The sequence below is a fragment of the Hoplias malabaricus genome, chromosome 17 (genome assembly GCF_029633855.1).
Source record: "Hoplias malabaricus isolate fHopMal1 chromosome 17, fHopMal1.hap1, whole genome shotgun sequence".
Classification (NCBI taxonomy): domain Eukaryota; kingdom Metazoa; phylum Chordata; class Actinopteri; order Characiformes; family Erythrinidae; genus Hoplias; species Hoplias malabaricus.
The window spans coordinates 16440466-16453871 of record NC_089816.1 but is presented as its reverse complement, the minus strand read 5'-3'; the positions used below and the strand labels follow the sequence as shown (position 1 = coordinate 16453871).

The following is a 13406-nucleotide window of genomic DNA, read 5'->3' as shown; positions in this document are numbered from 1 at the left end:
AGAACCCTCCTCCTCTGGTTTTCCTCAGGTTTGTGGCTGTGTTTCAGTGCGCTCCGTTCTGGAGCTGCAAGTTCTAAATGGTTTGCATATTGTTTATTTCAATACTGGATCATCACCCGCTGCTGGCAGCTGCTGCTGCGTTCATAATCTCCCACAGCTTTATGAATATAGGCCAGGGTCACCAACCAGCCGTTGGTTTACACGCATCTAAATCCAATTTTGTTGAATCTTATCTAAATCTCAATTCAATTCAATGTTATTTATAGAACACTTTTTTTTAACAACTGGTGTTTTCACAAAGCAGATTTTTATGGCCCCATGTGAGATTTGCTGAAGAAAAACTAGCATCAGAGCAAAATTAGTGAGAGTTACAGTGAGCATACAGTAGTCCGTTATGCCATGTCATGAGTGGTGTAAGAGCTGTGTTATTCAAGGTGAACAATGAGTAGTTCTAGTAAAACTAAAGCCCGGTCTTGTCAGTGAGTGAAGGTGAGACTCTCCAAAATCTTGAAAATGTCTTGTAAATAACCTACTACTCTGAAACATTAACGATCATTCATTGTTCCTCTTAGTTACCTTCTACAAAGGTGTGAGAATTTAGTGATGAAGATGTCCACATAATAAATAACTGTTGTACATTATATACTAAATACTTCACAGTTATATAAATGAAATGCCTCTTGTTAAAAAAGACACAATGTCTACGTGCTCTGGTGTTTCAATTTTATGATCCGTGATCCACAAATATAAAGATGTGTATTCCATTGGTCTTTTGCGTAATTCAGTCAATGTGATGAACAGACAAAGTCATTCAGAGTGGTCTGAAGGCATGTGTTTCTTTGAAGACTCTGATTTATTTACAGTGGCCCTTTAATTTGCCATTTAAAACCACTAGTGAGATTATATTTGTAGTCTTTATGATGATAAAAATAACGATTCATTTAAAATATAATCATTTTTTTATTCTTCTTTTAAAGCTATAGAAAACAAGGCGCCAAGATTCATAATATTTCAGGTAATACCTTTCTGTGAGAGAGCTTTTAGAAACAGTAAATACTCGTGGTTTCTATCACCGTCTCTGTGAACAGTTCTGACTGTAGAATTTCACATTGAATCACCCTGAATGACGTTGTTTACATGTTAACCATTAGTGATCTCTGAAGAGACACTGTGTGTGTGTCCCTGTGTGTTTTAGGACATGGAATCTAGAGTGTACTGCATTACAGCCCTTACAAGCTGACAGACTTACACAGACCTGGAAAAAAAAAAAAAGGTTTGCCCATGTTTGTAATTCTTGTCCACAGGTTCCTAACCTATTATCTAGATTTCTGTGTACAGGGGGTCCTCGACTTACCACGTTGATCCGTTCCTAAGTCACGTCGTAAACCGATTTTCGGTGTAAGTCAGAACATACGTACATACTGTACGTAAATAACATACTGTAAGCACTTATCCTATCCTAACACCTATCCTCCTCGGTCCCAAGCCACGTAACCATGTATTCTTCCGCCGCGCACACCAAACATGAAGTTCGCGTTACGACGTTTACGACGCATAACCACTTAAGTCGAAACAAGGCTTTATACAGTAAATGGGAGATGTGTCGTAACCACGAAACATAGTAACTCTGGACTGACGTAACCCGAGGACCTCCTGTATCATGTATTTTGGAATTGTGCCTACAAATGAAAAAGCTTTTAAAGTGTTTACATATAAACAAATTTGAGATTTAAAGAAAATAAATAAAATATGCAAATTGTGGGTACAAATTATGAAAATTAAAAACAACCAACATCCCTTATCTCTTTACAATATGTGTTCAAAAGTAGTGTCTTCAGCTCGTATAATTTTGAGAAAAGAATAAAATAGCATGATATGGAATGGCAGCATATCAATTTAGGGTCTGCTAAGTGTGAGCTAGAGGATTATGAAACCCCCAACTGAATTATGGAGTATTGGAGTACCATTCAATAAGATTCAATATGTTGGGGATGAGCTGGAATGGTGTTGATGGTCCACAGCTAATCATCCAACGGCAGTGACTGACCTCACTAATGCTCCTGTGGTTTAAATGCCATCAAATGCTCGCAGAAATGTTCCAATATCCAGTGTTAGACCTTCTCAGAAGCTGGTACTGTAGCAACTGCAAGCACCTTCTCAGTTTCTAGAAGCTGGTATGTTTAAGCTAACCATAATGTATTTTCTTGCTGTTCTTGTGTACTCTGGTACTGGGGGAATGTAATCTCGTTTTGCTGTGTACTTGTATCTGATATCTGATATCCCAAAGATCAGAATACTTGTCAGTACCCTTAATTTGATCAGAAACGTTTGATGAATATGTACCTTGGTGGCATTCATGGCTCTGCTACTTTGTGGGACTAGCGCTGCCATTTTCAAACCCTTCAAGCAGTAGTTTTCCAATGAACAACAAACAATGCTGATCTCTGAGTGCTTAGTCAAAGTCCATGACAAGTAAATGAGAGGGCATTATGAGGATAAAAGAAATCCCTCTGTGGCACATTCCTGCGAGTCTGCGGTTCTTTGGACTAGTCTTTCTTTAAAATGGCGCCAAACTGTCCTCTGAAGGTGTGCTTTTACAGCGATTCTTTGTTATACATCACATCACACCATGCATCACTGCCTTGGAGTTATGACTGAACTCCACACCATCTGAACCTGAGTTTCAGCTCTAAGCAGTTTGGATGTAAATGTCCCATGTTTTTCTGCAACTGCAATGAGCGGTGAACCCAAACGCCCTCGAACACAACCCAAAAAAGTTAGTTTCGTCACACAGGAAAACCAGTTAAATGAAAATATCATTTTAATTTCATAGCATGGCATTCACACATGTAAAACACAAGCCACTGGGGTTATTGAACGTCTCAGGAACATGGCTGATGTTTTCCTCTGTTTTTAAATTGTCTACAATAAATAGGCCTAATTCAGAGTTGCACAGACATGAGACATGACTCTCTGACTTGTGCTCTTAATACACCATGTTGATACTCTGTATGTAATACTTCTTATTCTGAGATGATTATTTAAATTATTTAAAGTATATATTTACTTGTTTTACATCATTATTTCTCTTTCATAAACATTACGTCTTAAAATCAACAAAAGTACATTTCTAGAAGATATTGACACCTCTTATAGTTAGCGACTATGGAATGCTGTTGAGCAGCTGCACCTAAGCTCACTATGTTCAGTGCTAAGTGTGGTCTAGAACAGCATTAAGCAACCCAGCCCTGGGCTGTGGAGCAGTGGAGCATGTTTTCTGTTGTGACAGCGCACCACTCAGTACTTTCGGGATGTGATGGAGTGGATCTAGAACCACCATCCTTAATCAGTACCTACTATTACTAAAGCTTATGTGGCTGAATACCATCAAATCCTAACAGAAATGTTCCAAAATTTGGCATGTGGCCTTTCCAGAATGTAAAAGCTGTTGCGAGAGTAAACCTCATTCAATACTCATTCATTCATTTTCTGTGACCACTTTCAAGGGAGCCTACCTGGGGCCATTGGGCACAAAGCAGGAACACACATTGGACAGTGCATCACACACTCACTTGTGTTCTTGGGCTTTGGGAGTAAACCCACACAAACAGGGGGAGAACACACCAAACTCCCCACAGACAGTGATCAGAGGAGGAGGTCGAACCCACAACCCCAGGACCCTGGAGCTGAGTGGTGGCGACTCTGTTGCGCCACACACAATACGCAAACGGCAATCTCAAATTAAATATGAACTAGACTGGTGATACTACCACCTTAACAGATTAGATACATTCAAATAGTTAGAGGCCTTTAGTGTAGGAATGCAGCACAGTCTCATGCACATTGTTAATGAGTAACTATTTGGTGAATAGCACATTAGAAGCAGATTCCAGTGTGAGACGATGTTAAAAATTACAAGACACATTTGTTTCACATGGGCTTCTCTCTTGAAGCGATTCATGGAGTTGTTTGAGGCGTAGACTTCCCTGAGTTCCTGCTGGGGGTTAAACAATACAGTGTCTCTTAATCTTGATCACAGCATTAGCATTTATTTGGCTCTGCTTATCTACAACATTTACTGACAGCTGTGGTATGCAGTGAATGATGTGTAGAACGAGCATCGTGATTGGTCACAGGTGTTCCAGGTGAGTGCTATTGTTTAAAAGTCACAGTCACAGCTGATCATAAAGGCCTATTCATACCGAGTCAGACGTTTTTAGATGAAGAAAACCTTTGTGGCTTTTAAAGTAGCGGAATATTCACACCAAGTCTGATGTATGTTTTGTCTAAACTCTTTGAAATCACATGAAGATGTTGGAAGAGGAAAAAGAAACTCTGGAGTAGCAGCAGCAGCAGCGATGGTGGATTTATCATTTTACTTAAACTGAAACTAAACGACACGGGTTTGCCTCATTCTACCGAATTGATAAAAACATGAGGAGCCATATAAGGAGCAGTTCGGGAGGTATTTTTGTACGTCATTTTTATATTTAATGTTGCTTGTTCTATACATTTTTTTTCTTCTGCTACAAACAAGACAAGCAGCCCTGCTGTCATCTTGGTGCTCAAGTTTGGCCTGCAAACATATCAGTGGAGCTCTGATTCAATGGCATAGATTTGCTCTTGACATTGGTGGGGACCCATGAATCTACCACTTGCCAGTTTTGCCCCCCCCCCCCCTCCCTTTGCTTCATGATAAAACGACAATGTAAGAGAACTGACAATTGGTAGTTTGTTGTGCAAACCATGTTATTCATAGCTACAGACGATTGTAGCCTGTTGTTATTACGATGGACTCCTTTCATTAGCAAACTTGACTTTAAGTGACTTACACGTTTCTTTGAAATATAGCTCCTTATGTCCACCTTCTTTTTTTATACTGCCATCTTCTCACTCGCTTGTGACCCCCATATGTCACCCACGAGGCGCCTGAGTCTTGCACAGTACTCACTTATGACTGTAAAGTTTTCCTCCCAGATTTGGCGCTGCTCACAACCAAACTACAGAGTCTCACGTGACAGCAGGGAAAAGCACAGCCAATCACACTGGCCATGTGTGTTACAGGGAGGTAGGACTCGAGTAGAGAACGTGATTTAACCCTTTCTGTACCTCTAGGTTAATGGAGGGGATCAAATTATTGCTGGGGACAATTCAGGAATCGTTGGATATTGGTGGGGACACGTCACCTCCGTCCATGCTAATTCTACACCCTTGCACTGATTGGTCAGATAGGTCTGATCTGTACAATGCAGAAAATAGAACAGGCTCTAATTGAAAAAATGGTGCAATGTTGCAGTCCGTCATTTTACGTTAATTTTTTTCAGCCGTAAAAGTCAGACTCGTGTGAATAGGCCTCAATCCATGTCCCATCAAAGGTTCACCAATGCACTGAAATAGCACTGCAATGCACTGCAATAGCAATATAATCACAATATGATATTTATGTCCACATCGATCAGCTTTAGTCCAAATTGCCAATTCTTTATATCCACCGGTCAAACCAGAGACTCACACACTGCCGCATTGTCTGAGTCTTGGCTGTGCATAGAGCTCAGCCCCGTGTCCGAGTCATCGTCATTTCCACCGCCACAGCTTTTCGAAAGTCCCCTCGCTTCCTCCACCCACCCAGTGCTCTGTTCAGCATCTGGCTGGACAACAGGAGGCTCTCCTTTACCTTCTTCTTCCTCCTCAGCATCATTCAGCGAGTCCATTTTCTCCAGCAGGTCTCTTAGCTCTTTGTCTTTGGCCTCCCATAGTGCCCGGCTCATGTCCAGATCATTTTTGACAGCCTCTAAGTCCGTGTTCAAGCGCAGCCCAATGTAGAGGCTTGTGTCCAGCTGCGTTTTGATCTGTTCTTCCTCCAACTGCAGCCCGCAGTCTGACAGAGCATCCACCTCCGGAACAGTTGCTGTGGACGCTGGCGTTTCCACCGTTATGCTCTCTGCATCTCTACCCCTCTGCTCCTTCAGCTCCTCTCTCCGCCGCCGCATCCACCTGTGGTTGAGCTCCTCCTCGATTTCACCCGTTAGTTGGTCCAGCAGGGCCTCGCGCTTTGTCAGTTCCTCCTGGAGCTGGATGACCTCATCCCATCGTGCGGCATAGTCCTCCATCTGCTCCACCTCCTCCTCTGCTGCTGCATCCTCCGAGCTGCTGTCAGCCAGGTAGGTGTCCTGGACATAGTTGACCCCATGGATCCGAATGCGGTCCAAATGCACTTTGGCCTCGTATCTCTCGATCTCACCGTCCAGGTCCTGGAGTCTCTCCAGCTGCTGGCGGATAGTGTGGTCCTGAGACACCACCAGGTGAACCAGGGTCTCCATCCTCTCTGGAGACACTGACACGGACGTCCTGTCCCTGGACCCCAGCTTCTTCCTCTGCTCCCCAATCTCCACCGCCACCTCCTCCTCCTCCACCAGCCTCCTTCCTTTGCCCAGCTTCATCTTCTCCAGCTTCCTGAAGGCTTTGCGCACCACGCGTCTCTGCTTCTCCCGCGAGCATGTAGCCACAGGTGCGCTCTGGCGCTCAGGCGCGCGTTCCCGGCTCTCCGCGCTGGACACGACGCGCGCCTCTGCGCTGCGCGCGCCACCGCTTGGCACAGACGCATCGCTCCGGACCAGCACGAAGCGCACGTTCGCGCGCTCGTGGCCCCATGCATTCCACAGGCGCAGGAGGCGGGTTCGCGCGGGCAGCGTGCGCTCGTAGCCGCGCCACTTCTCCACGATGCAGTAGGAGCGTGGGGACGCGGACGTGCCCTGTTCCTCCAGGAGTGCGCGCACCACGTCCGCGCACGTCGTGCGTCTCGAGAGCCCTGACACAAGCTTTTCCTCGCGGCAAACCCACACAGACACTTTACACTCCTCCACCGCCTCCTCCTTCCGACCTTCCACCAGCTCCAACTCCATCGCACTGCAGCCGCACAGTCACAGGGTGGGGGTTGAAGGGGAGATCACCCCTCAGAAAAAGACGGGAGCTGGGGGACAGGCGTCAGTTTATGTGGTCAGACATGAGGTCAGAACAAACTCCAGAGTATATGCTGTGGGTGGATCTCCTCTCTGTTCCGAGCTGGGGTTTGCTGTCCTCAGTGTGTGTGCCCTGTGCTTTATTGTTCATGCACTTAAAAGTTGAAGTGTGTGTCCCACAGAAGTCTCCCACTTATCCACGCGGACGGAGTGTGTGCTCCAGTAACACCGCCCCCCTGCGCTGTTCAGGACACGGTCAGAAAAGTTTTGCTGACCACAGTAACGACCCACGTCATCGCCTTGTCCGCCGAATCCAAAGCAGGTCATCTTCAGAAATACAGGAAAGCACCGGACCACACCACCCGTCCAACTACAGTCACAGTTCAAGTCCTCGAAGCACCTCTCTGCGCATGCGTGCCCGTCCCTCACGACAGAACCACTTGAAGACCCCCGAAAAGCCAGAGACTAACCCGAACACTGCGCTTAACCCCCGCCCTTTTTAATCAGCTCCATCATCTCCAGCTCCTAGAGTCCCAGCTTAACGCTTAAATCCTGGAGAAAAAGATTGCACGCGCATCTGGGACGTCATCCAGCGAGGAGAGAAAATAAACGCATCCCGGGGAAAAAAATAATCACTATTACAGTTCAGTCCCGTAACAGAACAGGTTACATCCTCGACTCTCTCACCCTCTCCCTCTCTGTTTCTGAGCGGCTCGCTTTCAACCGCGCTCAGACGAAGCCCCGCCCATCTCAGCAATTTGACGTATCACAAAACGCTTAAGATAAGCCCCTCCCGTAATTATATTATCTTTACCCGTGCAGGGATTAAACTAAACTCATATCCTACTTCTGTTGAGGTGAGTATTCTGTAGTGATGGGAATTTCGGGTATTTTGGCTCGGCTCTTCATAAAGAGCCGGCTCTTTCGGCTCCTAAATGGCTCTTTGTTTTACCACTTATTTCCACTGGTACAGAACAATATTACCTACATTTTACATGACTATATAAACAAAATATTATTGTTCAATATTAAAAATAATAAAAAGTGTTGCAATGGTCAATTGTTTTTATGGCTGTCTTGTAATAACTCACTGATTGCACTCACACATTCAGTTGTATAAATAACTGGATTTTTATTTAAACACCTTAATAATAAATCACTTGTAAACTCTGAAATATAGCCAATGGAACCCAAAAGGTAGGTATTACAAAATAGCTTATTAAATAATCATCTATTTCTGGTAATAAAATAAACAAATACTCTGCAAAGTGCAAAACAGCAGCATTCAACGGTAGTGATTAAAACAACCACAACTGTCAACAAACATTTAACTGATTTAACATTTTCTTCAACTATTTTTTGGAAGGAAGATCGGTATTCAGGAAAACCAAGTGTCTCAACTTGAAGGGGTTGATCCGGTTTCTTCTCTCTGTTATTATCTGCCCAGTTTTTGGAACGATTCTTTCAGAGGGTACTGATGTCGCTACAATAATATAAAACCGTACTTCCAGCATTGCATCCTCTGAGGGAACTCTTCTTGCAGTGTCCTCTGTGGCTTGCACATCACTAATATTCTGAGCTGGGACTTCTAACGGAGGGGGGTGTATACCAGTTATATATATATATATATTATATTTTATTACTGCTCTAACTATAAAAGAACTATTAGAAAAAAAAGCTATAAAAGCACAATGATAGGACAGGTAACTCAACTGGACCGGTTCTGTTCGGAGACGTGGACCCGCTCGGGTTTGAACCTCTCCTCAGAAATAAGTGTATGAAATAAGTCTAATGTGAAACAACTTTTGTCTGAAGCTCATTTGATAAAGGAGTTGTTGGAGGCCACAATGAAACTTAGACTAATTACTAAATCAATAACTGGATTAGTAATAAATAATACACAAACATGTATTTAATTTATATTTGTATCATTTAATCTGTCATTTTTATCTATTCATCCATTTATTTGTAAAATATAGTTTGTAATGTGCGCACCGTTTTTTTAAATTTATGTATTTACATTCTCTGAACACATAGCGCCATCTTGTGGTTATGTTCTGTAAAAGCTTGTTTTGTGTAAATATTAACTCCACTCAAACCCACTTTCTCGCTGAATAAATCGACTGTGGATTAATATTTACAGAAGTGCATCCTGAGAAACGTGAGACACTGCTATTCTTTTGTTGTGTAGCCCTTTGAGAAAACATCTCCCTTCCTACTACCAAAGTACATTTTACAAAAGAGATACACAAAAAATTCTATCAGTCTTTCCCTTAAATTCTATCTGGTCGTCCCTTATTTCTGGCCACTGCTGTATATGGTGCAATTCCGCTCTCTCTCTCTTCGTCAATCGCATTGGGTAAAACAATCAAACATAAGATCAAGCCTTAGTAGGGCATTTAAACGCATCTAAACACATCACATCTGTCTCTTGAAAAATGTTGATTTAAGTGAGTAAAGTACTTCTATTTATTTACAGTTAGCTAAGATTTCCAATATTTTAATTAAAATGGCCTGAACTTGGGGTAACTATGCTATTCCGTCTTCTCATCCGGTGTCGTCCCTTCATCTTAAAAAAGCAACAGCCGTACAGAAGAGTCTTGAGATACTCAGTTTTATTTTACATACATTTTTCAATCTTACAAAAGTAACATTTAAACTTGACTCTCTGAACGAAGAGTTCACAAAGCAAACACATTATGGTCACACACTAACAGGTACCAGTACCTACATAGTGACGAAGAACAGAACAGAACAGAAAAACTTGGCACTGACGAGCCATGGATGCGTGAATTGTCAAAGTTGGGCCATGTCTCTCTTGGATACCTCTCTATACACATCGTCTACAGTCAGACCCGGGCCAGTCGGTGCTGTAAATCACACTGCAGTGTCATGCTGGTGTTATTGGTGTTACAGTGTTGATCACTGTTCCCCTCGACATCTACTACCACCCTCTGCTGCTCAGTACAGAAGCATTACTAAATGGAATAAAGGCTAAAGGTATAAGATACATCTACCATGTCCTATACACTGACCTCTGTTTACGTGCACTGCATTACTGACCAATTTTAAAGGAGCACTGTGTTTTTCCTGCTGTTTCTGTGCTGTACAATCAGGAGCCTTTCTATGGTGCTTTTAAAAAGCCTTGTATTCAGAGCAATCAACCAAGACTTACAAGTGATCCCCATCCTCCTCTGGTTTACTCCATGGTACAGGAAAAGGCATTGATATTATATCCATGGTAATCATAGCTGCGATACAGGAACTGACCAAACCTGTGAATCAGGGAGGGCTAAAATCATCAGACATTAACGACCACAGAAGCAATGGAACAGTGTGCTGTATTCGTCGAAGTTGGCCCTGTTTCACATGATGAACTGAATCATATTGATGAACCCTACATCCACTAAAACATATTCCTTCTCAATATTTCAACATATAATAATAAAAAAAATAAACCTAGTCCTTCTAACAGTTTAGAAAAGTTCCCACTTACAGAATTGTGAAAACTCAAAGTACATGTGCCTTTTTAAATAGGATTACGTGTTGTGTTCTGTTTGCTGGGACGGGTCGTGTTTTTTAAATCTCCTCGTTCAAGTTGGAAAAGTTCATACTGAAGGCACTTTTATGGTGCAGCACATGGCTGCACTGAATTGACACACTGCAATATTTTTGGTGTAAAAAAGGCAATATTACTGACACACTGTGCGCAGCTTAGACTGATAAAAAGACATCATGCATCTTCATCATTTTGTACAAGATGGATTTACAGATATAGATAAAACACTCCTCCCCAGAGTCGAACTGAACAAACTGATTTTACTTTAAAAAGTCTAAGGCACCATAGACTAACTTTGGCTATGCTGCTGTGTACGTTTCTGTCCAGTTCTGTGCTTTTTTCCCCAACATTAGGAGAGAATTCACAGCTTCATCTGAAGAAAACAAAACGATAACGGATGTGTAATGGCTCAACAACCAAGATAAAGGAGTTGGTATATAGCCAGAGATCTATCTGTGCTGTAATACATTCACCTACAGAACTTCTGCAGTACACAGAACAAGCCTCAATATTGAGATATTCCTTCATTTGGCTACACCCCTAAAATACATTACGTTTGTATTCAAAAGGTAACAGTGTTGTTTTTTTTTTTGTTTTTTTTTCTACAAAGCACACAAAAGTACAACAATCATTTAAAAATGTAATCTTTAAATATCTTCAACTTTAAAAAGCAGAGAAGTTTAGAATCTGTCAAAATGTGATTTGTTTTAGAGAAATGAGAGAGTGAGAGAAAACTCCTATAATTCATTCATTCATTATCTGTAACCCTTATCCAGTTCAGGGTCGCGGTGGGTCCAGAGCCTACCTGGAATCATTGGGCGCAAGGCGGGAATACACCCTGGAGGGGGCGCCAGTCCTTCACATGGCAACACACACACACGTTCACGCCTACAGACACATTTGAGTCGCCAATCCGCCTACCAATGTGTGTTTTTGGACTATGGGAGGAAACCGGAGCACCCGGAGGAAACCCACGCAGACACAAGGAGAACACACCACACTCCTCACAGACAGTCACCGGGAATCGAACCCACAAACTCCAGGCCCCTGGAGCTGTGTGACTGCGACACTACCTGTTTCGCTACCATGCCGCCCAAACTCTTATTAATTAACATCATTTTAATTTTTGTGATGTTAGTAACTGCCATTTCCCGCCAACTAAATGGGGCTTCCACAATCATACAGTGTTCCCAAGCTGCCTGGGGGAAGGCAAGGTCATGCTTCATCAGAGACACCTGTGAAGCCATCTGCAGCTTCTTTTCAAACTGGTGCCGACACAGTATTGTTGGAAAACTCAGCATGTTTGGAGAACACCACTAACCGGCATTGGCTAGCATTTTACGTGATGGAAGTGGGGCCCAGTTATGGTCTCTTGGCTTCCCTGTTACAGAAGGCTGTAATCCCTGACAGTAGTTGTAACTGTGTATTGCAGGAGAACTGCTGTACTAAGAGCACTGATCAAAGCAGGCATCCAGCCAGATACATACCGCCACTCACAATGAAGACACCATGTCCTTTATCCGCACACTTAATCAGAGCTTTGCACATGGATGATATTAAGGTTATTAGAGGTATAAGAAGTAACGAATCTGGCAGTGTCTTGGCTTGTCTCCTTCTGCCCAAATTTTGTAGTGTTCAAGAACTTCATCTTAAAATGGAAGTGTGTGATAAATTACATGTGTAATTACAGGCTTCAGGTTATATTTCACTTCACTGTTTAGTAACTAATCATGGCTAAACGTGTTTAAGAGCAGGAATATGAGATACTGTTATATTTTGAGTATCTGCAAGGGGTTCTCTTTTACTATGAAATACATATTTATAGTAACAAGAATCTTCAGTGACATAAAAAAAAAAAAAGAATATCAGTGTTAAATGAAAAAGTAACAAAACCGTACCTCCATTTTACTATCACTCACACCCGTGTAGACTCAGAAAACATAGAACACAAAAAAAAAAATGATAACAGATGTCACTAATATGACAACGTCCAGATATGACAACAGCATACTGGATGATTTTTTTTCCTGTAAAGTCCAGAGGCACAGCCACTTCTATTTGTTTTGTCACTCAGCTGGTCCAAAGACTCTGAGACTGTCTGAAAGCACAACACATCATGTCTCTGTGGGCAGAGTTAGTGCTGGACTCCGGCTCTTTCTCACAGAGCAAGGCGGCAGCTCACTGACTGAGTGTCCTTAGGGTTTTGTGTGTGTGTGTGTGTGTGTGTGTGTATGAAAGAGAGAGAAAGTGTGAAGTTATCTCATTCTTGGACCAGTCTGTAGATGTGATGTTGTGCACCGTGTTCACTGTTGGATACTTCAAACACACAGGCCATACACAGCAGCGTCTCCTGGGTTTCCCTGTTTGTGACCACCTGCAGCACACACAGGAACAGTCTGTAAAGGCTTTTTATAAATCTTCTTTCTCATATAAACATGTACGGCACAGGAAAAATATTGATCTCCAGTTAAATCTACTGCACTAATAGTAATAACAAATACAGTAAAGTTACAAGCTATTTATTTTTATATACGGAGGGATAAGTATGTTGTTGTACGTTATATTGGTTTTGTGAGCATGGAGCACGCCCGGAGACGAGTCAGGGTGAACTTAGTAAATCTTGGCTGGAGTTCTGGTCGGTTTGGATGTGTGTGTGTATGTAGAGCTTAATAGATCCAAGGGAAGAAAAAAGGAGACGGGGCTGTTGTGGGTGAAATACTGTTCAACACTGGAATGAAGTGAGAGTGGAGGGATATAAATAGAGGTGGAGATGTAACTGTGGCATGGTCCAGCTCCCAGTACTACATCATGTGGTGACTTCACTTTGCATGACATATATCTGGAACCTTTAAAGGCTAAACACCTCCATGAATATTCCACATTATTTT

General features: G+C 42.6%; 2 protein-coding genes across 3 annotated transcripts in view; both read right to left on the bottom strand.

The window, feature by feature from the left end:
* Positions 1-2842: 2842 nt before the first annotated feature.
* On the bottom strand, positions 2843-7638 carry rassf10a (Ras association domain family member 10a). The gene has a single exon (XM_066649401.1). It carries the CDS (start codon positions 6900-6902, stop codon positions 5496-5498), a length of 1407 nt encoding a protein of 468 aa, XP_066505498.1. The 5' UTR covers positions 6903-7638; the 3' UTR covers positions 2843-5495.
* A 1958-nt stretch (positions 7639-9596) lies between these two features.
* Positions 9597-13406, bottom strand: part of tead1a (TEA domain family member 1a) — a 52596-nt gene continuing 48786 nt past the window's right edge. For both annotated transcript variants that reach the window (XM_066649207.1, XM_066649206.1), the window contains one exon: positions 9597-12892. In XM_066649207.1, the coding sequence (XP_066505304.1) occupies positions 12779-12892 (114 nt within the window). In that variant the 3' untranslated portion in view covers positions 9597-12778. The remainder of the gene's footprint in view (positions 12893-13406) is intronic.